The sequence below is a fragment of the Terrapene carolina genome, unplaced genomic scaffold (genome assembly GCF_002925995.2).
Source record: "Terrapene carolina triunguis isolate 2854851 unplaced genomic scaffold, T_m_triunguis-2.0 Scaffold69, whole genome shotgun sequence".
NCBI lineage: Eukaryota > Metazoa > Chordata > Testudines > Emydidae > Terrapene > Terrapene triunguis.
This window is the reverse complement of record NW_020664420.1, coordinates 37,630,569-37,655,043: the sequence shown is the minus strand read 5'-3', so window position 1 is coordinate 37,655,043 and position 24,475 is coordinate 37,630,569. Positions and strand designations below refer to the sequence as shown.

The 24,475-nt window shown below is 38.3% G+C and overlaps 1 protein-coding gene across 1 annotated transcript in view; it reads right to left on the bottom strand.

Annotated features, from left to right (window-relative positions):
- Positions 1 to 24,475, bottom strand: part of AP3B1 (adaptor related protein complex 3 subunit beta 1) — a 238,077-nt gene that overhangs the window by 92,311 nt on the left and 121,291 nt on the right. Inside the window, exons 14-19 of the mRNA XM_024194104.1 lie at positions 19,030 to 19,206; positions 12,275 to 12,461; positions 11,156 to 11,286; positions 8,718 to 8,823; positions 6,762 to 6,918; positions 4,118 to 4,292 (exon numbers count right to left, since the gene is read on the bottom strand). Of these exons, the coding sequence (XP_024049872.1) occupies positions 4,118 to 4,292; positions 6,762 to 6,918; positions 8,718 to 8,823; positions 11,156 to 11,286; positions 12,275 to 12,461; positions 19,030 to 19,206 (933 nt within the window). The remainder of the gene's footprint in view (positions 1 to 4,117; positions 4,293 to 6,761; positions 6,919 to 8,717; positions 8,824 to 11,155; positions 11,287 to 12,274; positions 12,462 to 19,029; positions 19,207 to 24,475) is intronic.

Here is a 24,475-nt window from a genome sequence, read left to right as displayed (position 1 = left end):
GGGTGCCTATCTGTCTATCTTCTTCCTTCCCACTACACAGGTCTCTGGAAGCTCTCATGTATTCCTGTTATAGTGCATGCACTGTTGTGCCAGCATGAACCCAACATTAGAATATTCATAAGTTTCATTATTATTTTGGCATACTGCCAAGATTTTTCCTGAGAAATGCAAGTCAGAGATGGGAAATGGCCTTTTAAGCAGTTTATATCAACAAAAGCTAAACTAAATTTCATGGGACAAAGAAAAGGAACTTCTGTAGCTCGAGATTATTCCCACTGCCTAATAGCAAAGGTCTGCTGCACACAACAGAGGTGTGAGAGCTTCTCAAAGAATCCCTTATAATGGAAAGTCTTAGGCAACCTAAATACATCAAAGGCTTTTTATTCTTATAAAGTATTTAGTAATAGAGCTGGTCGGAAATTGATATTTTCCAGAATTTTTTTTCAAAAGAAAAAATAATTTTTCACAAATTTTCACTGAAATATTCCAGTTTTCAAAAACAAACTTTTTTTTGTCAGTTTTTAAAATCAAGGCATGCTCAAAGTTTATTCCTAAAAACATTTTTTAAAACTACCTAAAATCTTTTCTAGAATAAATATATGACGTGTTAGTAGTGCAGTAGAACCTATGAACAAACTTGCCGGCATTGGAATGCTGCTTGTGCTCACCTTGCTAACCAGGACAAGTCTTTGATGGGTATGGAAGCAATATGAATGGGACCAATTCCCCTGGTTGGGGGGTGGAGGGGAAGGAGAGGGTGCTGGGGCTGCTGGGACCGCACTACATGTGCTCCCATTGGTTCCTCTCCTGATTTTCTGCAGCGTGTGGGTAAAGGAGAGATTGCTGTTTTTTTCTCATCCACTTACCCTCACCCCCATCCCCTATCCTGTAGGACCTGGGGTGTGTGTTTTGCAGTTAGTGATATGAGGTCCAGTAACTCAACAAGCTGCTTGGGCAGGGTCCCCAAGCACAATATTGCACAGTGAGGGTGTGGCCTCCATGTCTCATGCAGTGTATGGGCTCCCTTCATCTCATCTCTCCTCATTCCTGTGTGGAGGAGGGGAATATTTTGGGATTCTGGCTTCCAGCCAGGGTTCCTGGGCAGGCCTGAGGGTGGAGAGGAGGCACTGTCCTTGGACTCACGCTCAGGTTTGTAGAAACCAAGGCCACTCATGCACAGTTGAAATCAGCACTAGATAAGCCCTGCTAGGTAGTTTGGAGAGTGGTTTCCTTGTCAGATAATCTTTTAAATAAAGTTGCGGTCTCCACATTTATCCATACTGTGGCATACATGTCACACTGTTTCCATATCCACATCAATAGTGTCAGGTGACATCTGTTTTGATTATATTAACTGGTCTTTAAATAAATAGGAATCTTGAACAAAAGGTGCTTGGTTTATTTTTAAAATGCCTAAGGCTCAAATAAACGTATCAAAATTAAAATGGAGACTTTTCAAGTGTGGCTCTACCCTGGAAGTTACTATAAAAAATACATGGGTAGAAATGAACAAAACATTTTGGATGACAATAGGAAAAAGTGTTTCAGAAATTTTCACTGTTCTCCTTCCCCACAAGGTTCAGCCTGGGTTTCACATTAATTACGTCCACATTGACTCGAACATAAGATTTTGATCAGCTTAGAAGTAAAAAATTACTTTGCTAATTTCCAGGCAAATTCAGCCAAAATCTGAGAGCTGAACTAGATTCTTTCCTTCTCATGCATTGCCATCCATAATAAAGGTTCTGCAAGCTGAACAGTGCCCTCATTTATAGCTCTGCAAAATCACTGCCTTCAAACATTTGTTTAATATGCAAGAAGGAACAGTATCCAGCACAAACACATAGCTATTTCAGCTTTGCAATGTTAACTTGAGCAAAAAAGTAGTGTAACTTCTTTCCCATCCCCACTCACGTAAGCAGTTCTGACTGAGCACACCCAGACAACAGCTCTGCTGAGTGAGATGGTGTCATTTTTGTACCTTGACACTTCTCAGAGTCCAACTTAAAAGCCACATTTGAGAGCTTGGGACTTTATGCATCTTATGAGAGATCTCATGGAATTTGGGAGTCTTCCCCAATTCTGAAGTGACAACACGTTATATACTCCCTCTCCTATGAAATAAAACACATTCTAACCACAGTATAAAATGCTTTGAAGTTGCAGCTCGGGCTCTAAAGCCTTGGGATGAAAGTGGGCTTCAGAGCCTGAACTCAAGCCTGAGCTGCAACTTCAAAGCACTAATTACACAGCTAGTTTTAGCGTGCTAGTGCGAGCACCAGTACCCCAAGTCTGTCAGCCTGGGCTGGGAAGCTCACTACTGCAAGCTGACCAGACATACCCTTAGAATGCAGCACATTAGCTTTACAAATCAGACTCCTCTAATGCACTTTAACACGCTGTGTAGACAAGCTCTTAGTTTTGCAAATACCCAAAACACTTAGGTATGTGCATGCAAACTTTGACTAGAATTCACTGAGGGCATATGTGCACTTACGCAGAGGCGTGCAAACGCGCATATGACTTTTTACATGCACGTTTGAAGATCTGGCCCTACATTTATTTGCACAAGGGGACTTCAACAGCTAAACAGAGGCTGAGATTCTGCATTCAGTTGTAAAACTGAAATAACTACACTGCAATCGGTAGTTAATTGGAATTGGAAAAGGTTCAGAAAAAGGCAACAAAAATGATTAGGTGTATGGAATGGCTTCCGTATGAGGAGAGATTAATAAGACTGGAACTTTTCAGCTTGGAAAAGAGATGGCTAAGGGGAGATATGATCTATAAAATCATGACTGGTGTAGAGAAAGTAGATAAGGAAGTGTTGTTTACTACTTCTCATAACACAAGAACTAGGGGTCACCAAATGAAATTAATAGGCAGCAGGTTTAAAACAAACAAAAGGAAGTATTTCTTCACACAATGCACAGTCAACCTGTGGAACTCCTTGCCAGAGGATGTTGTGAAGGCCAAGACCATAACAGGGTTCAAAAAAGAACTAGATAAATTCATGGAGGATAGGTCCATCAAAGGTTATTAGCCAGGATGGGCAAGAATGACACAATTGAGATATATACCTATCTCATAGAACTGGAAGGGACCTCGAAAGGTCATCGAGTCCAGCCCCCTGCCTCCACTAGCAGGACCAAGTACTGATTTTGCCCCAGATCCCCTAAGTGGCCCCCTCAAGGATTGAACTCACAACCCTGGGTTTAGCAGGCCAATGCTCAAACCACTGAGCTATCCCTAGGTGTCCCTAGCCTCTGTTTGCCAGAAGCTGGAAAGGAGCGACAAGCATAGGCGCCGACTCTGTGGGTGCTCCGGGGCTGGAGCACCCACAGGGAAAAATTAGCTGGTGCTTAGCACCCACCGGCAGCCAAGCTCTCCTCGCCTCCTCCCCCACCTCACACGCTGCATCCCCGCTCCTCCCCCTCCCTACCAGCACTTCTCGCTGCCCGGCCGCCTAACAACTGTTTGGCGGTGCTTTGGACTTTCTGGGAGGGAGGGGGACGAGCAGGGACACAGCACGCTCAGGGGAGGAGATGGAGAAGGCAGTGCAGGGGCGGGGAGGGGATGGATCGTTTGGGTATTACCTGTTCTGTTCATTCCCTCTGGGGCAGCTGGCACTGCCCACTGGCGGAAGACAAGATACTGGGCTAGATGGACCTTTGGTCTGACCCAGTAGGGCCATTCTTATGTTATTATGATGTAACTGAGATTGAACTCTGGCCCCAGGAACACACAGAAGGTTCAGCCAAGTTTTCAGTATTTTCAAATATATGTTAGATATACAAGGAGTTTTAATCTGGATAAATAAAATTAATTTTTACCACGCAGTATAAGCTCAGAGAATTTCTACATCCCAGAGCCCATTAAAAAATAGAAATACACCTCTACCCAGATATAACACTGTCCTCGGGAGCCAAAAAATCTTACCGCGTTATAGGTGAAACCGCGTTATATTGAACTTGCTTTGATCCGCCGGAGCGCGCAGCCCCACGCCCCCGGAGCACTGCTTTACCGCATTATATCCGAATTCATGTTATATCGGGGTAGACGTGTACACATACATGAATGACTGGACACAGCTTTATACTGGTAATGTAGATTTTACCTTGGAGACAATAGCATTTTTAGGCTTCCTAGACTCAGCATCACTTTCAGAGTCAGATTCTGATTCGGAGTCCGATGAACTTTCCTCTGTTGAGCTAGATTCTGAGTCAGAGGAACCAGAACTTTCCCTTTTTTTGGAAATCATCTTTGTTTTCTTCTCTGTGTCATCTGAGTCACTATGTGTAAAAAGAACAGGTTCTTCGTTCATTTTTAAAGTCAAGGAATAATGAACAATATCTGATTGTAAAAAAGAAACTGGCAGATAGAAAACAAACACTCAGAAAATGTTCTACACTCTGGCATTCCAAACCATTCCATAATAAACCAGGCTCTCATTACAACTGAAACCTGGTGAAGATGGCACAAACAGCAAGACAGATCCACAAAATTATATAGACATTACTGTGTATCTCTAAATAAACCATCTTATCACATTATCCAAACCCATCAATTACATAATCACATACACTTCAAAAAGAACAATAAAATGGAAAGGTCATAAACCACCCCTAAAAACAAAGTCATCAATAACTATTAAGGGAATAACTAATGTCTGGGTGTACTAAATTTATGGCATTTTCTAGAAAAATGTGTCTACCGTATTACACTGAGAAACTTTCAGACTAGGTAAGCTTTGATTAAAGGAATCTGGATGGATTTTAAAGCTTTTTCAGGGGCAAATCAACATCTCTTTTCTGGTCAATTTACTATTGTTCATTCATGCCTCTAAATTAAATTAACTAGAAAGAGAAACATATTTATAAAAATAATTGGTCTGATGCTGGAATGGGCCAACACAGTGCTACTGTTGTGCCACATTCTCACACCCTTTCTCATGCTGAGTAGTACCTTACTGAAATAGCCCATGCATGTCAGTGGAATATTTCACAGGGCAAGATACCACTCAACAAGAGTAAGGCAATTATACAGAGCATGGATTTTTAATGGAAGTTTTGATTCTGGGTTTTAAATAAATTTTACACTTTTGCTAAGTCTTTGGGGAAATGAAGGTATGTGCCCTGTGATGCTACTGTTCCACAAGATGCAAAATATTTTACAGGGAGAAAAAAAAATCTAAGGAGACAGAAAAAGTTGGGAGAAAAAAATCAGTATTTCTTAGAATTGAATTCTCTGAAGCTAATATGATTCTAACTTATTAAAAATGGAGATATGATAATACTACACAGCACATGTAATTATATTTTAACTCTAAAAATTATATTTTTAGAACCAAAGGAAAGTAATACTGCTTAAGGCAGTAACTTTAACATGTCATTAATCTAAAATGGAACAAGAGCGCTACAGCCCCATGTAGAAAGCAACTGTTACAAGAACATATTTGTTTTTCAAAACCAAGGTGAAACAAATGGGAGGTTTTTGAAGGAACATCAGAATTAAACTGCATATACAAAAACCTTCCACAAACATTTATTTATGAGGTCACTAAAAAAAGTCACAATTTTCTTCTGTTTAAACATAGTTATTCATTCCAATCAAAACTGGTGCCAACCAAACCCATCTCTGTTTCCTCACAGTCCCTATATGGAACCTATACAACAGTATTTGCATTAAAAAAGAATCCACTGTGAGCCAGATATTCTTTTAGTTCAATAAGTAAAGCAATTTGTTTTGAATAAACACAGCTTCTAGCTTTAAGATAAGATTTTCAAGATAAAAGTATTATTTTATTATGCATCATTCAATTTTGATGGGTAATCATTGTTTACCTTACTACTTAGAATTTCACATGTTAATCTAATGAAAAGAATTTACTGGTAACTAGCTTTTTAACTTTGCAATGATGAAAAGCCTGTATTAATTTAACCTACAGATTTCATTTGTTCTGAACAGGAAAAACAATATAAATCACTTTTAAAATCATTAAATCCTGACTTAAATTAATAAAGTCATAATTAGGGCATTATGCTGTGTTTGTTATGGAAGTGGCAGGGCGAGCTGCTTTAATTACTGTCTGTAATAAAAGGAGCAGAGTGCGTACTGCGCCCCAATCAGCGCTGTCAGCCACGACTGAGCTGAGCTGCAAACTCATCAAGTGAGCTGGCAGCAGGCTACAGAGTAAAGGGCGATCATGTCTGCAGAGGCCACTTGCTGACAGCAGTGGAAAAAACAGATTCATACAATCCAAGGTATTAGCCCCAATTACTCAAAATTTTAATGATACTTTAATACATTATAATGCTGTTAATAATGGACAGTCTTAAAAAACGCTAACACTTAAATATCTTATAACTGTCTCCCTTCACAGCCCTTGCCTCTACTATTTGGATCATAATCTTTTTAATATAACATTATTTAGAAAAATCAATTGTCTTAGTTACATAATGGCAAAGTGTTGAAGGATTTAATTTTAGCCCTCAGCAAAATTGCCGCAAAAGGTAATTAAGTGTTTCATACAACTGCCTGATCCGTTAACCAGCCTCCCAAGGTTACTTCTATTTCAGAAAGCCACCCCAAGACTGAAAAAGGTAATGTCAAAATGTGTGGGCATCTACGGCTCTTTTAAGCCAATGTTTTCAGATATTTCCACTGAGTCAGGAAAGTAGCCTAATTTGGTATTCAAAAGTGTTTACAGACAAAGCATTCTGAAATGCTCTTTAAAGGATAAAAACACACAACATATTTACCTTTCCTCAGTAGTTTCGAACTTTTTCTTTGCTGTACCTTCTTTGCTCTCTGATTCACTGTCACTCAGTTCTTCACTTGAACTCTCACTATTCTCCATGCTGCTGCCTTCTTCCTTCCCATTTTTCTCTTTTTCACTTTCACTAGTAGATTCACTCTCTAAAAACACAAAAACACTGCATCTTACATTTTTATTAATATAGTTTTATATATGTAGTACATAGTGCAGCCCAAATGTGTATATAGCTATAAAAAAGAAATGCATAATTTTATTCACCAGATTCATTTAATATTTACCCAGAGTGCAAAAGTTTTTTGTTTTTTATTTTCTTTATCCCTAACTCGTACATTTTGCTATTTCAAAAGGCTGTTCTCTTGAACACACAGTACTGTACCTGTCCAAATTAGGACACTTTAAATTAATTAGTTGTACCGGGATCCTTACCAATACTCTTGAAAAAAAAATATGTAAACACAAGGAGTAAGAAATGACTTCCTGAATCCTCTAGTCAGAGCCTTTGCTCTAATGAAGGACTACCCTCCACACTAATTGCCTAAGTATTTAATTTAATTTCATCTTGAACACCTGTATTGATGATGATTTAGCCACCTATTTCAATAAGTTATTCATTCTCTAACTAACCTTACAGTTGAAAAACATTCCTAATGTCTAACTTAAATGTATCCTTTTCTAGCTTCATCCACTAATCACCCTAAGTAATTCTCCTCTACTAAGATACACTCATTTTTTAGGGGGAATTCAGATGTGAAAACATCTCTTTTCCATACATTTCAACCTTACATACACACAGGCTAATTCTTCTGATTCTCAAATGCTAAACATTGAGGCCCTGATTGCCCACTATGTCTGAACTATATTCAGATGCAGTGGAGAGAGGCAGCCTCAAGAAGCTGCTTATGTGGCTTTCAGTACCCTTAAAAGACTGGAGTATCTGGACACAAAGTTCCTTACTTCACTTATTTCACACAACACCTCTGATATGAGCCATCTGCCATTCTTTCCCCCATCATTAGCCCAATGTCTCCATAAATAGAAAGTTTGGTACTCTATAGTGAGAGCATAATGCAATCAAACCTCCATTAATAGAAAACACAGTAAAATATACTATAGCAGTGATACTCAGACCTCAGTGGTTCAGGAGCCAAATTAGTGATCATCATTAACCAAAAGAGCCACAGTCATGTGAATTCATTGTTTCATTTACTACAGTATTATATATTCATATTTAAACAGCATGACAGGGGAAATATTTAGTTTTATATTATTATTTATTTATTTATTATTCTCACTGAGTGAGACTGACCAAGTATTATTTTATCAACTACAACTGGTTAATAACAAAGTAAAAGTATCCTGACTGGTTAATAATTAAATCACACTGTTTTAATATCATGTGCTGCAAAGAGCTGCAGGATACACATTAAAGAGCCACTTGTGGCTCTCAAGCCTCAGTCTGAGTATCGCTGCACTATAGCGTAGCTGGGTATTAACAACATGCCATTGCATGTGGCCAAAACAGATACCTAAGTAAAAGCCAATTAAAACACTTGGTATCCAATCCTGAGAGATTATAAATATCTGCAACTCCCTCCAACTATGTCTGTAGGCATTTTTATTCCTAAACAGTATGCACATTTGACTTCAGTGAGTTGCAGAACCTCTCAAGATCAGTCAAGTTTGATAAGAGTAAAGCCTTCCCATGTATTTTAACTAAGAAACAAAGTAAAGTTTATTAAACTCATGTAATTTACATACTTACAGATGATATTAGCCTTACAATTAGTACTTATCACACAGCTGCCATGAAGTTAAGTGTAAGCATTATTCCCCCATTTATACATAACACTGATGTTTTTTTAACTGCTCCAGCTGTAATAGCACCACGTTTTGATGGCATGATACATCAAAGAGACTTGTAATTAGTAGCCATACATACCGGTGTCAGTAGTATTGGCTGATTCCTCCTCCTCTGAATCAGAGTAAAACTTCTCTGTAGGTTTCTCTTTCTTTGCCTTACCTAATGCTACAGACCATTCTTTTCCCTGTAAGTGAATCACAAATGTTTCTACATATGTAAACTTAAATTGAAAGTGTTTAGTAAAATAATTTACTTCTATATTCAGTTATGTAGGAAAAGAGAGACAATGTGGCGAAGAAAGCCAATGGGATCACAGACTGTCTCCAAAAAGGAATATTATATGTAAGATAAGGGAAATTATTATAGATTGTATTATAAAACCAGGAGTACTAGATCACTGGGTCCAGCTGAGCTCAGCTTTCCACAAGCCTTGAGGGACTAAAGAATGAGAAAGGTGGCTATATACCACCTTCAGGGCCCCCAAGTTTTAAGTATAATCTTAGGACTGCTCTATCTTGTTCTAGGCTACAATGTTCCCTCCCGCAAACAGGCAATTTTTACTCACCAGAACACACAAGTTCTGGCCATATCCTTTTCTCCTCATTCAAATCCCCTATACCATGGGAGAGGGAGGGGAATAGAGCAGTGTAGGACCTGTGGAGGATTGCTGTAGCCTGGGAAAAACACTCTGATAGCCAGCTAAGCTAGTAGAGTGGTGCAAGTCAGTTACACAGTGGTGGCAGTGATTTGGAAATCACATTAAAATTTAGAAAACAGGAAGCTATGGTAATAGGGTTGGATGCTATTGCATTGTATGAACACAGGGACCACAGAGACTTGGTTAAAGCTCAGTACAAACTTGGGCACTTCTGGTAATGTTTTTTTCCCCTCAAAGAGTAATCTACATTTGAATTCTCTACCTCCCAACTCATATTCAGGGGGAAAAAAACAAACATTTACTTGGATACCAGTGGTACCTTGAGATGCTTAATCACTCAGGTTCTCTCTCATACATAGTATTATAGAGACTGCAAAACTGGGGTCAGTAAGGAATTTTCCCAAGGACATACTTGGCAATACCCTTGGAGAAGGATTGTCATGTGTCAAGATCCCTCAGCAATACTCTATTAGAAACAAGTGGCTATATCTCACATGATCAATTTCTTGTGACTGCAGCAGGCAAACACCTTACTATCTTCAATATTAGGTGTAAAGATGTCTTCATACCTTCTTTCAGGCCCTCCTCTACCCTTGGAATGCCCTTCCTGAACTGATTAGCTTGCCCACAGACCCCCCTCATTCAAGTCCCTCCTTAAAACCCATTTTTGCTGCAATTTCAGCTGGAATAGTAGCAAACAGATCATCCATTTACTAAAGAAGAGATCCCAGCTCTTTACAACATGCTATGCCCTAGCCCTTGTAACTTATCTTATCGGCTGCCTCATTGTCCCTGGCTGTCTTACTGCCTGCTAAGTACATCATATTTAATTTAGCCTGGCAGTTGCTCAGGACAGAGATCACACGCCTTTACAGAAGCTTTTCTGTTTTGGGGGCTGTCTATCTCACCTCTGATGTCATAATAGTAATTTACACACACATGCATGATTTTCAAAAGTCCTCCTGAATGATTCAGGAGGACAAGTCCCACTGACTAAATGAGACTTGTGCTCTCAGTTAGGTGATTTTGTAAAATAAAATCCACATATATACATGTGGAGCCTAGAGGCTCCATTCAGGATCAGGGCCCCATCATGCTACATGACATACAAACACATAGAAAGACTACGCCCTGCTCTGAGTTCACAATATAAGCATGAAATTAGTATGAAGGTGGAAGACTGATTCTTAATTCAAAAACTGACTATCCCACCAGAAGATGAAGAAAAGTTATACATTGTGCATTTTAGGTTTTCTGAATAGATTTTGCATACCACTGTTTCTTTACCCATCTCCATTATACTATGAAAGATATGCAAAGGACACATTCATGGTTTATCTTTGAGTCCATTGTTTGCTCTTGTTTATAATGATACTTTCTTATTTTCTTCTGTTTAGGCTTAGATTGGATTAAAGGTTATATTAAATGGGAAGAAGTTTCCTTTACTGCAACTTCTGCACCATCAACTGCAATCAAAATGTTGCTGCACAGCTTACAAAAACTCAATAAACCAAGGTGAAGAAAACTCACGGAAGTGAGTAAAAAAATATCCGTGAGGAAGATAGAAAAAAGGAACATTTTCCATGAGGAAACACACACTGCATCACAGTGGGGGAGCGTCTAATCTTTTTCCCCATGAAAAGGAATATTACATGTAGAATAAATATTTAAAACCTGGAAGTCTCCAGTTTCAGATGTAGGCCACATAAGATGAGTGGATTCAATTTACAGTTTATACAAATCAAAAGAATAATTTAAAACCATTTTGAAAGGAAAGAAAATCTTTTATATAACAAGACTATTTTATCTTAAATGTCTACAAATACGTTAAACAAAGTTACTCTTAATGTCAGCGTACCAACTCAATTACTTCAACATTTCGTACTGATGGGTCAGGCGCCACCTCTGGCCAATTAGATAACTCCAGGTACCCAATGGCTTTGGTGTTCAGAGTATGAGATAAGGTGCCAAGCTGGAAACGATCCCTATCTATTAAAAAAAGAGGGGAGGGGGGAAAATATACAAACAACATGAGCTCTCTATCACAAAGAGCAATCTTAATCATGGCTAAAGGTAATTGGCATTATATTACCTCAAATGTCATGGAATAAATATAAACTAGGAAGCTCTTCATAGGTCAAAAAACTGATTTCAGTCCATAGATTACAATAATCTCCCCCATAATGGTCAATAAAAAAGCTAATCAGTCAGTGTGTTTAGAGGTGTTGCTCTGAAATGTAGCTTCTCTAAAAATTACTTTACTGTGAATATTAAGAATGACAGCACAGTTAAACAATCCATATACATGTCTTGGCACAAACACATCCAGAATTTTAATAGTTTTTTTTCAAAATGAAGCTGCTTTTAGAGCTTTAAATCCAGGATTAAATAACTATATACAAATTAAAATGGCGAAGAAGCACCACAATAAGATTATATTTTTAATTGGGAAGATAACTTTTTAATAGGAAAGAATACTATATAGTAGTTGTGATTTTTAAAAATACCTAGGGAAAACAAGTATCAGGGAAATAGCCACATCTGAACAATAATCTGAATAGATTAAATTTTTATTAAATTTCATATGGATAATGTATTAACAATAGTTACACTAATATCCCTCTATTAACGTGGACAATCTTGCTGAGTGGCAAAGACCTCTCTAAATAAAAGAGAAGTTTACTCTTACTTGAGATATATACCTTCTATTATTCAAACCAAATTTAAACCCAACATGAATAGAAATCGATAAGCATGTTCAGGATTATTAGATAAATAGGATATGTGGGCAACATACAAACCAAGATGTTATTATGACTTTAAACCTTGCTTGTTGAAAAGCAAGTGATTAAGCAAAGTGCATACTGTTCTCATTTGTATTTGCTAAGTGACACAATTTTAGGCATATTAGAAATAGAATATGCTGCCACATTGCTTTAGGCTATAAACATTCTGCAGATGATTTTGGCAGTCATACCTTTAAAAGGAGACTCAAGCAATGGGGCAGGTTTCTGTGCCAGAAATATTTTTTTGGCATATTTGCTTAAAGCTCCACTCTTCTCGTTCGGAACAATAAGCTGCCTAATAAATCTTGTACGGTCTCTGATGTCGTAGCTTTGATCATACTTGCCGAGATTTAATATGTACTGGGTAAGCAATTTTGTCTGTGGAAAAAAACAGGACAAGAAGAGAATACAAGTTATTTATGATTATTGATAACTCTGGATAAACATATTTAAAGAGGTAATAAAAATGAATGGTTATGTCAAACAAATGTTGTTCCATAGGGAATATGCATTTCTAATGCTGCAAATGGAATTTTGAAGCCAAACCACATGTCCTCTTCTGTACTGGGGAGGTGAATGCTGAGTACTGAGAAGCAGCCATGTGCTAGATTATTAAACTGCTGAAGTGGAAAGAAAGGCATCATTAAAAAAATAATCATATATGGCAAACCCGCTGAAGGGTCTACGTGAGGATAATGAATGTGGAAATACAACTAAAAACATGGCACTCAAAACTTAATCGGAAAAATATGCAGGACATCAAAACATCAGAGGGTATTAGGGGGCTGGCAAACTGCTTCTGCTGAGGTGTGTTTTATGAAGAGATACTGTCCCTGGCATAAGCAGTGTCTGCACTCTGACTGCACTCAGTTACTTTACCCTGAATTATGACCCATTAAAGCAGACACATGAATCACTGAACTGGATTACTGCAAATTATTTGCAGTGCATTTAGCTGTTACTTTTTCATAAAAGCAAGCTGCTGATGCCCTCTAAAAACCAGGATAAAAGACTTCTTCCATTTTTTTCTTGCAGCTTAAAGCCTTCAGTAATACCGGTCATTTATTTATTTATGTAAGGGAGCAACTTATATTATCGCAGCTTTTTACAGCATAATAGGATTTCCTAATCTGATGTCTGAGAATATTAACAGGAATTGAGTAATTTTAATAATTCAGTTTAATTTTAATAAAACAGGGAAACACAGAAAACATGAACATTCTGCTGCAAAAAACTTAGATTTGCAGAACACAGTGTAAAGAGAATAATACTGTACATAGAGCTGCAAACCACTTATATAAATACATTTCCAAGCCATTAAAAGAAAAACTGCTAAAAATAATTTGATCTGACAAATAAATAAATTTTCAGTGCACCATTCAAAACTGATGAATAATGAAGGGATTTTTTTTAAAAACCCTAAATTTGTCAAGGGGAATTTTGTATATTGAAAAACAAAAGCTCCTTGCATATTTTATTTTTTGCCATGCATTTAGCTTTATTTTTGTGCTGTATTATAACAATAATTCAAGAGTTTTAATAGTGTGGGATAGAAATTGATACCAATGTGTGTCTAAAAATGTCAATGTAAAGTAAAATTTACTAGAAACATTCACTTTAACAATTTCCACTGTTATAGTGAAAATAGGGTTATATGACTTTCCATAGATGCAGATATTTTTTTCTGAATGATTTTGATTAATTGGTGTAAAAATGAAAGAGTAATAAAAACACAGAGAACTTTATTTTTCCTCTAGAAAATGTGGAGTATGTAAATATATCACAAGATGTGCTATCATGTCAACAAAAGATTTGAAAAAAAAAATACAATTTCTAATGATGAAAAGTATACTTCTCAGTGTTCTCTCTTTTCAGTGGGCTCTTCCTCCTTTCCCTTCTCCACTTTTATCAGGCACCTAATGGAGATTCTATCAAAAGGCTTATCCTTTCATGGTACCGTATGAACTCTGGAAAAGGGATAGTGCTCTTTATTTTATAAAATTTGCATGTTATAAAATGAATGTTTTTATTATGATATACACAAAGTAATAAAATTGTACCCTTATATCAGACAGAAAACATATAATCATCTGGACTCATGAAGTGTTTATGCTGTACAGTCCAAATGAAATGCACTGTCTTGGAAAGGGGGTTCTCAGGTGCCAAAGGTTAAACTAAATCAGGTTATCCCTTCTGCAACATTTGCTATCAGGGCTCCCTGGCTGTAAATTAAAACTAACCCCCTCTCAACCTGCCAGAAACTCCAACAGAACAGAGTGGAGAAGATTACAGCCTTTAATTGTAAATTGCCACTGGGGCACATAGGTCCTTGCTGGCATGGAGACAGCGCTTTATACCTCCCTGCACCAGCATTGGTGAATAAATTTGGTCCTGTAAGGTTTAGTTTTGCTTACGAGCAGAATCTTTCCATTCAAAAAAAGAGATTACATAATCCCAAAATCTACAATTAACTTCTATGTCCTGCAGTCATCATATAGACACAGCAAATTTGGATTCCTATAGCCCCACGGAAGAATGCTTTATGTCTCCAAGTTTCCTTCAAGAGCAATAACTTGCTCAGAGTATCATATGCAGCATTCAATACGGAAATTTGCACAGAAAGACTAATTTCTCTTGTCCTGTGACAAAGCAACCAAACTTTCTAGAATATATGTGGAGGTAAATAACAAAAATAATGGCTTCTCGATTAACAAAAACAAAAAAAAATTACAACTAATGTATACATATCAGTTTATGACGACAACTTTCCCAACAAAGGGAATAGTCATATGAGAAATTAAAAGGATTTGAGTGGACAAGTTATTCTGGAGGAATAGGATAAAGAGGTCCAGCAAATTTAATTTGTAGTATGAGAAGATAAAATGTCAGATATTTTTCCAATAGCATATCACAGCAGCACAGTTAAAAAGAAATATACCCCCTCCCAAGTTTGGGTGAGGATATTTGTTTCATAGAGTTTAAGGCCAGAAGGGACGATTAGATCATCTAGTCCAGGGGTGACCAAACTGTGGCTCGTGAGCTGCATGCGGCTCTTTTATAATTAAAGTGGGTCTCACGGAGCCCACCCCACCATTCTCCACCTACCAGACTTGGTGGGGGGAGAGCTCGGGACTGCTGCCTTGCAGCAGGGTGGTGGGTTAGGGGCTTCTGCCCAGCAGGGAGGGGGGTCTCAGGGCTTCTGCCCCGTGGGGCATGCCTGCCGGGGGCTAGGGACTTCAGCATGAGCAGGGCTGAACCCCTGAGCCCCAGCAGGTGCCTCACGCAGGGCAGAAGCCCCGAGCCCCAGCAACCATGCCCCAGCTCTTGAACTTCTGAAGATTGTCATATGTGGCTCGGAGGATCAATAAGTTTGGCTACAGCTGATCTAGTCTGACCTCCTGTATGTCACAGGCCATCACATTTTACCCAAATACCCATATACTGAGCTCAATTACTTTAGTTAGTCTAAAGCATTTCAGTCCTCAATTATGTGCCACTGGCAGAGAAGAGACCAAGATTCGACTAATGCTTGAGGCCTTGCAATGGCAGTGAACTGATTAGGTGTAATACAGACGGATCATCCCAGCAGATGATCTTTACTCCAAGCGTCTGAGGAAGGCAAAAAAATCTGCTAATCTGACTTTAGGGAAAGTTCCTTCCTGACCCCAAATCTGGTGATCAGTTTGACTCTAAGCATGTAAGCAAGACACACAAGCCAGGCATCTAAAAAAAGAAGATTCTCTGTACCACATCACCAATTGTGCAGTCAGGAGGAATCCTTCCTGATCCCTGCAGGTGACCTGCTGAAGCCCTGAAGCATGAGATTAGATTAGTCATTATCTCAATGGAGAACTGCAAGTGTTACAAGCATGTTGAGGGCAATGCAGACAATATTGTTCTCCCAATGGCTCAGGAAGGAAGGAGATCCAGGGAGATTCCTAAAAAATTTGGGGAAAGAGGAAATTTCATGCATAGTAATTGGACACGTCTATTATATCAAGAATGTTGGGATACTATTCATAACAAAATGTAACATTGTTGGGTATACCAAATGGTATTTAGTAATCTCTCTGTTGCTTTTTAGTGGAAGCCACACTCAAGAAAATACAGAAACAATCTCTGATACATTAGTAGCCACTAAATTACTGATAGATTCTCAGTTGAAAAAGAAATCATATCCTTCAAGTCTAGTGATATATTTGTGCATTGGAAGCTGCTTTCTTCATGACACATACTGGAACAGCTGAGGGTGTCTGTTGCGATGCTGAGTTTTATATATATTGGGAACGCTCAAAGAGAAATTATTTTCTGCCATTTCAGGCTAACCTCTTGGTCAGTTCCTTCTACGAGGGTTGAAGGCTAACGGAATAGACTATGACCAGATTCTATAAGTCTGAAGCAAGAAATGAGGAAGTGTTTGTTGCTGTTTGACCATTTGTTTTGCACCAACATCTGCTTCACATTGGTTCTACATCTGAAGAGATTAATTGTTCCAGTTGACAGCAGATATGGCATTCCCTTCTGAGAAGGTTGATTCCACAAACATTTCCTGAAATTCTCTGAAATTGAGAAGTATCTAAGTCCAATTTTGAGAAGACAGGCAAGGAAGGAGCTACAGTGCAGCTGAGAGTATTAATTTGCAATAAGTAATAAAGCAAAGCAGCTGAATGACTTTCCTGCTGGAAGGATGGGGCTGAGAAGGCATCTGTTTCAGAGAAAACTTTATGTGGAGGATTCTCTTGAGATGAGTACATATGATTTTTTCTGAGCACTGAAGTGAACTCTTAAAATAGATAAGAGTGCCCTGGATCCTAAGAATCGGTGATAAATCCCAGTGATCAAAGAAGGGAGCATGTTTAGTGGACAACAACCTGGGCTTTTAGAAGAGACTCAGTTTTTACCACTGTTGGTAAATCACAGATTCTCAAGAGCACTCTAAAACCATCTCAGGATCCTGTCTATTTTGAGAAAGCATGAAACTCTTCCTAGTGAAGGATGGCTATTACTACAAACAGTCTGAGATAATTCATGGGGCCATGGCAAGACAAAGAAGGGCAGTACTGAAAAAAACTTTAAAAAACAAACAAACCTGGAATCTTAAGTATTTCTAAACAAAAAATGGGTAGACTTTCTAAGGGCTTCAGAATACTACAAAAGAATCACAAGAACATTTTAACATTGAGTGTGTGGAGAAATGACTCAAATGCAGACATGAGAAGAATACTGGCAGGACAATAGGCTCCTTAAGATGGAACTTCTAACGCCACCTTGGAAAAAAACTTTCGATGAGTTCATAGCACCAATTTATCTTTGTAAAATCTGGTATAAAAGTGTTTTGATCGCTAAAGCATAATGCTTATTCGCTTTGAACTGAAACCACTGCAATCAGGAAAATGATCTTCCATATAAAAATCCTGAACTCTCACGTAATGAATGGCACAAAAGGGGCTTACATTAGTTTTGTCAGTACCTCATTAGTATCCCATTACACTGAGGGCTTTGAATTGTCAAAACATGTTAAAAGCCCCACATTATCCTGATTTCCCCTCCTCCGCCCCCCCTTCCCCCCAACAAAACAAAACTACACACTGATCTGGCTTCAACTAATTCGTAACAGGCTAAAATAGTGGTCTTATCACCCAGAGATGTAGGCAGGTGAAGAAGATTGTCAAGCATTTTTTTATGCAGGATAATAAAAGAAGTCCACATAGGACTGTTTGCATGGCTTCTCATAGGCCAGGAGGCCTTTAGCTACCTGTTTGGAGATGGAGCTCTCTTATGTTATTAGCCATAATGCCAGAGCAAGGGCTTCCAGTTTGACATGGAGCTATGTGACCAACTTCTGAGTGATTATCTGAAGCTATTCAGCCAATGAAATTTGCTTTGGTTATCTGCAACAAAAAATGAGAACTTTCCATTTGGAACTATTAATCAAACCTTAGTCTCTCCAGGAGTTTTGTTACGAGCAGCACTGTTTGGCTCCCTGCAATCCAAGTAACTTCCTGTTGAGTGGAAAGCTGGAGAGCAAAAGGCACGCAGGTCCGGCAGGACAGGGAGATAGAGAAAAATTTCAGGCAACTTGCTATAGAAAAGTGGGCAACTTTCATGACAAACATGCTCCATTTTGTAGCTTTGTGAAAAAATGCTATATTCCATGGCCATAAAATGACAATTCACAGGGCCTTCATCAAGATGAATGGGGCAGTTCATACTTCTCAGTTATTTTTTCAGGCTGGCATAAGTGTATATTCAGTTTACACCGTTTACATTCAGTTCAAGTTTTTCCAATTATCTCTATGACTTAAGGGCTAGAAAAACTTTTTTTTAATATGAAATGACATGGTAAGAAAAGGGAAGTGGTTATTGTGACAGTTTTGAGGTAACTGCACCTCTGACCCCTCTGTGGTCTACTAAAGGGATGTCCCCTTAGGTGCCATGCCTCTAGTCATCACCTCTCTATAGGCAGAGTCCTGAGACTCTCTGTCTCTACTGGAGATTTAGGCTCGTAGTCCCCCTGCAATTCACTGTGTTATCCCAGCAGGTCTGACCTGAGAAAAAGGTAAGAGGGAGTTTAGGACATCTGGTGGGAGGCAAAACATGGTCACAAAAGCACGTGAAAATTAGCAAAGCATTTTGCTTTGGAGTTTTACATTCAAAAAGCATTAACCCAAACAACTGAAAATCAAGGAGGGTTTGTCAAATTCCCTACAAATGGAATTGCTAAATTTCACTCAACCCTAGTGCTAAGGCAACAAGCACATGGACCTCCTGTTCTGTGTGCTACTAGTTTTGGGTCCAGTCAGTGATGCGGTAGTGAATTTCCACATGTAAAGCTTCTTTGTTTTAGATCTATATGTAAGAAATGAGTGCTAATCCATGCAGAATGCACAAAATATACTCTACTGTGGCAGGAAAGGATCGCTTGTTTATATAGTCTTACTCTTACCTGTTTTGAGTTGGTTAAATACAGTTTTGCTCCCAAATTTAAGATCTGCAGCTTCACAAGGTCATCTTCATTAGTGAAGCTCTTAGCCATCTTTCTCAAAACATCAGGTGCAATCTTTGGAACTCGTTCACAATATTCCCCAATAAGCCAGAGAATGCTGGCTCTAGCCACAGGAACCTAAGTGATAAAAGAGTTAAATATACATTTCACAAATATACTCATTTGTAACTTTAATTTGCTACTGAACATGCATACATATAAATATGCAAGGAATCAAATATTTACTACTGGTACTGTGGTAATACCTAGAAGCCCCAACAAAGATCAAGGCCCCATTATGCTAGACATTGTACATGCAAAAACACCTCTACTCCGATATAACGTGACCCGATATAACATGAATTTGGATATAATGCGGTAAAGCAGTGCTCCGGGGGGGCGGGACTGCACACTCCGGCGGATCAAAGCAAGTTCAATATAACGTGGTTTCACCTATAATGCGGTAAGATTTTTTGGCTCCCGACGACAGCGTTATATCGGGGTAGAGGTGTAGTAAGACAGAGCCTGCTCCAAAGAGCTAACAAGCTAAACAGACAAGTTGAATGAAGGGCACTATTGGAAACAGAGGCACAGGGATGACGTGACTTGCCTTTGTTCATAGTGCAAGTAAGTGAAAGAGTGGAGAACAGGACCCAGGTGTGTTCTAGCCACCACACTGTCTCTCTTTCCAACATGACCTTCAATGGTATGGCGTTATGCATTTTATCCATCATCATTCTATGGAGATATACCTATCTCATAGAGCTGGAACGGACCTTGAAAGGTCATTGAGTCCAGTCCCCTGCCTACACAGCAGGACCAAGTACCGTCCCTGACAGATTTTTGCCCCAGACCCCTAAATGGCCCCCTCAAGGATTGAGCTCACAACCCTGGGTTTAGCAGGCCAATGCTCAAACCACTGAGCTATCCCTCCCCCCGTGTTTATTTTCAAGCAACAAAACAATGTTTGTTTGGTGGGTTTTGTGGTTTTTTTTTTGTTTTGTTTTGTTTTTTTTACAATAAACTCCCTCAACTCCAGGTTATTGGTTTTGAAGATGCAAGAGACATAGCTCAGGTTGTTGCTAGCCTTCCTTTATAACCCTTTTTTAAACTCCTCTCACTTCACTAAAATGACAATCTGCCTGAATTTTCATTAAAAATTATCTTAAATAGGGTACAATTTTTCTCAAAAGTCTGAGGCAAATTGGACATGGAATTTGGGAGAGATGAGGGCTCAAAAACGAAATGATCTCATCTCCTGAATGTTTTTCTAACATTTTTGATGTCCATAGCTACAAGATACCATGGTCAGAAACTCCAAACTGTTCTTAGTATGTTGGTTTTCATAAAGCCTGGTATCTTTGACCACATTTGGTTAGTTTGTTGGTAAAACAATTCAAAATGCTGGTTATTAAAGGAAGGTCTAGTGTATAATATGGATTCAATGATGACTTCAGAAAAGGAAAGCAGGAATATGCCAAAGGGGGTGCAATTGGGAGTGGTTAGGAGTTAGACGGAGAGAGCCACATTCAAGGAGGGGGTGCCCTGTAGTGTCCTAAGGTCAACTTCAAAACCTGCACCACATGCCTCCCCAAGACATAGCTCTCCTCGCACAACATAGGAGAAAGGTAAGGGGTGGAGGTGTCTGTTGTGTGCCTAGTACAACATGGAAAGCAAGTGTAAGGAAGCTACATGGAGGAAATAGAATTTTTTTGTGGGTAAAAGCAAAGTCCATCTTTGCACATCTTGAAAGTAACAGCATCTCTGTACAGCCTGAAAACTCTGTGTGGACTCTTGTCACTAAGCAATGTTTTAAAACAGTAAAAAAAAAAACAGATTTGCTGCATGGCAACTGCTTTATAACACTTCTGCTTAAGAAATTACTATGACTTTGTAAAGTGTTTTTCACTGCAGTGATGTACAGATATTTTCAACCTTAAGCACCAAAAACGTAGCTGACGTGGAGTTGAGACTAAATATTACATGCAAAATAAAAAACAAATCTGTGTTACTGCCTCATTTCTCACCTCCTCTGCTCCCTACTTTCCCAACTTGTGCATACCTTAGGTAAACTCCCATTTAAATTAGCTGAAGTTTTGCCTTGAGTAAGGAACACAGGATTGGGACCAAACTTTGGAAAGTCAAAGTTCTGAATATCAAAGCAGCAACCACCAACTCCTTGTGGATATGTTGTGTTTTCTTTTCCAGTGTATGGCAATAGGGCAAAAGAGCTAATATATGTACGTGCAATGTGGCATAATTACAGCAGGAACCAGAACGTTGAGTTTTCTATCTTTTATGCATTTAAAATCTCAACTATAATATGGCATTAACTAAATTTATACTAATGCCCCCTCTGCCCCACTTTAATTGTATTGAGTCAAAGAATGCACATGACAATGCCTTTGAAACAAGGAATGTATCTTCCTATAGTATCAGAATACTATACCAAGAATTATACAACATATTTAATCATGACCCCCCAAATTAAGGTGAATGGAGGGCAGGGTAGGGTAGTGGGGGTATAAAGGAAGGGTGGAAGAAATCAAGCCCAGCACATTTCTGAGAGTAAAATGACAGGAGGAAGGAGTTTAGTTCTGAAGCAAGAATGCTCAGGAAAAAATAAAAGATCCTTCAAAATAGCAAGTTTGAGTCCCCTACAACAGGATAAACCAAAAATCCCCTCTCTTAATGAAAAGAACGAGGAGTACTTGTGGCACCTTAGAGACTAACAAATTTATTTTAAAGTTTTTTTTTTTCCTCCTGTTGATAATAGCCCACCTTAACTGATTACTCTCGTTATAGTTAGTATGGCAACACCCATTTTTCCCATGTCCTCTGTGTATATATATCTTCCTACTGTATTTTCCACTGCATGCATCCGATGAAGTGGGTTTTAGCCCATGCTTATGCTCAAATAAATTTGTTAGTCTCTAAGGTGCCACAAGTACTCCTCGTTCTTTTTGCTGATACAGACTAACACGGCTACCTCTCTTAATGAAGTGAGTTGTTTAAGTATCAAAACCAGAACCGTAGTAGATATTCATTTTCACCTGTTATCATGCTCAAAACTCAGAATGCAAACAAACTCATGGAGATCTAGGGAACAGTGTTAAAAAAATATAGACACAGGCCAAGGTATTTTATTCTATACTTCATACAGTTGCAACTATTCACATTAATAAAAACAGAACTAAGTGTATTATGGGAAAACAAAGGATTCCCACTAACGAGGAGGAACCAAATAGATTGTGGCAAAAGAGAATAATAAGTTCTACCCAAAAAAAAAGCATAAATGAAAAGTCCAAACATTGAAAAGATATGCAAGCTAGGCTTAACGTAACTCCAAAACAATATAATGAAGGAACCATAAAGCCCTAATATATGGCATATTTTCTTGCAACACTGACAGTATTTCCCAACTGTATTGTAGTCTAATGGGCGAGAGTAAGGAGAGACATATTGAACAACTGTCAAGTGAAAAAGTTTTAAATACAGTTAGAAAATATATTCATGCAATGTGATAAGACTGATGCCATTACTGTACACCAATCTCAGAAGGGAAAGAGGTTATTTCTAATGTTCCAAAGGTTACACTGCATTAAGACCTTACTCCCAATCTATTATTTTAAATTGGGCTAAAGAATAGTAATTGAGTGGTACATTAAATTTTCCAGTACAGGAACAGTTCAAGTTGCCTGCAGTACAGATAGATACCTCTAAATAAGAATATATGGGCAACTTCAGATTTCAGTTATGCTAGATTTATTTTTCTTAAATATTTCATTACATACTTGTTAAAAAAATAGAATTTTACAGGAGACCACCAACTACGCTGGTTTAGGTAGCTGCATCAGAGAAGTCTTTTTGGCATATAGTTTCTCTTTCATGAAGCAAAAAGGCCACTCACACAGCAGATCATTTCAAGTATATTGTCAATTATCTGAGAAAATTCAATTTAATACCTTCTCTAAGTTAAACAGGGCCCTAAAATTTGTAACCACTGAGATATATTTAAGCCACTGCATTTATTTTATTCCTTCCAATGCTTTTTCTGTTAAATTATTAAAATACTTCACTCAATGTAACTAACTGTTAATGCAAGAACTATAGCCACTTAAAATAGTTTTTGAAATTCAGATTAAAAATTGCACCAGAATGAAGATTCATTCGAACAACAAAAGATAGTCTCATGAGATGTTTCATCTTTTTGTTCCTCTTTTGACCAAGGCAGTTAGCTTGCTATGTAAATACTGTATACATTAAACACAGTTATGTGCAACAAGGATCAATATCAATTAGAGACTTTTTGAATCAACCCCAAGCGAAAGCCATTTTAATGAAAAGTATATATGGAACTGATGAACTCAATGTTTCCGTGTCAGTGGATTCGTTAGGGGTCAGAATCACATAATATTTTCAGATTTCTTTTTCCCTGTTTAAGTCTCTCAGTCCTCATCCATGTAATAGCAAGTATATGATCCTGCACCCATTGTTTGAGACATTCTAAACCATTCAAAAACAGCAAACAAGAAATGAAGCCACTTCTACTCCTTCATTGCCTTTTCCAGTACAGCGTAAATAGGGACCTTGAATTGACAAAAATACAGGAAATAATACTTCCATTATGTAGTCTTGCTTTGCATTATCCTCAAAGGAAAACAGGATTGTAAATTACTTTGCCTGATGCTTTATTCTATATGCCCTGAGCAAGTGGTTAAGTGCACTTTTCAAACCCTAGTATTAGAAGGCAGTTTGTACTGCCATTTTAACCCATTAACTTGTCGGGGGGGTTGTGGGAGAGGGAATGAGGCCTTGGCTGCTCAGCAGTTAGAGAAAGACATCTAGAAAGATTTTATAGATCACTCTGTAAGTAGCTTAATTCAATAGCTATTGTGTTTTCAACTAAAACCTTATTGCACAACATGCCATTCTAAAGTAAATTTTGCAAACACCGATTTTATTTACTCAAATTTGTCAAGGAAGGAATCAACAGACATCTAAACTAATAGCAAATTAGACCTAATATTCTGCACCCACACCCAATAGGTTTTGAAATTTAGCTGGGATTAGAAAGGGGGTGAAATGGCAGACTGTCTGATAGAGGATGGGAAAGTGCCTGGGAAACAGCAATGGGGGGGGGGGGGGGAATTATTGTTTTTTTGTTTTCTGAATTGTTTTTCCACAGTGAAACATTTCAAGGACTCCTCTATTATATGAACCCCAACTATGTGAAATTATTTAAAGGTGATTCCACTCCCTCCTTCAGCTCAGCAGCATTTTTCTTTTTGTTTTATTCCGGTTAAAACCTTACAAATCCAGTATTTACCAGGTTGCACTGCCTCAAAAGGACTATGCATATTCAAGAGAGAAAACTACAAATCTCTAGAACACAAAACAAATGTAA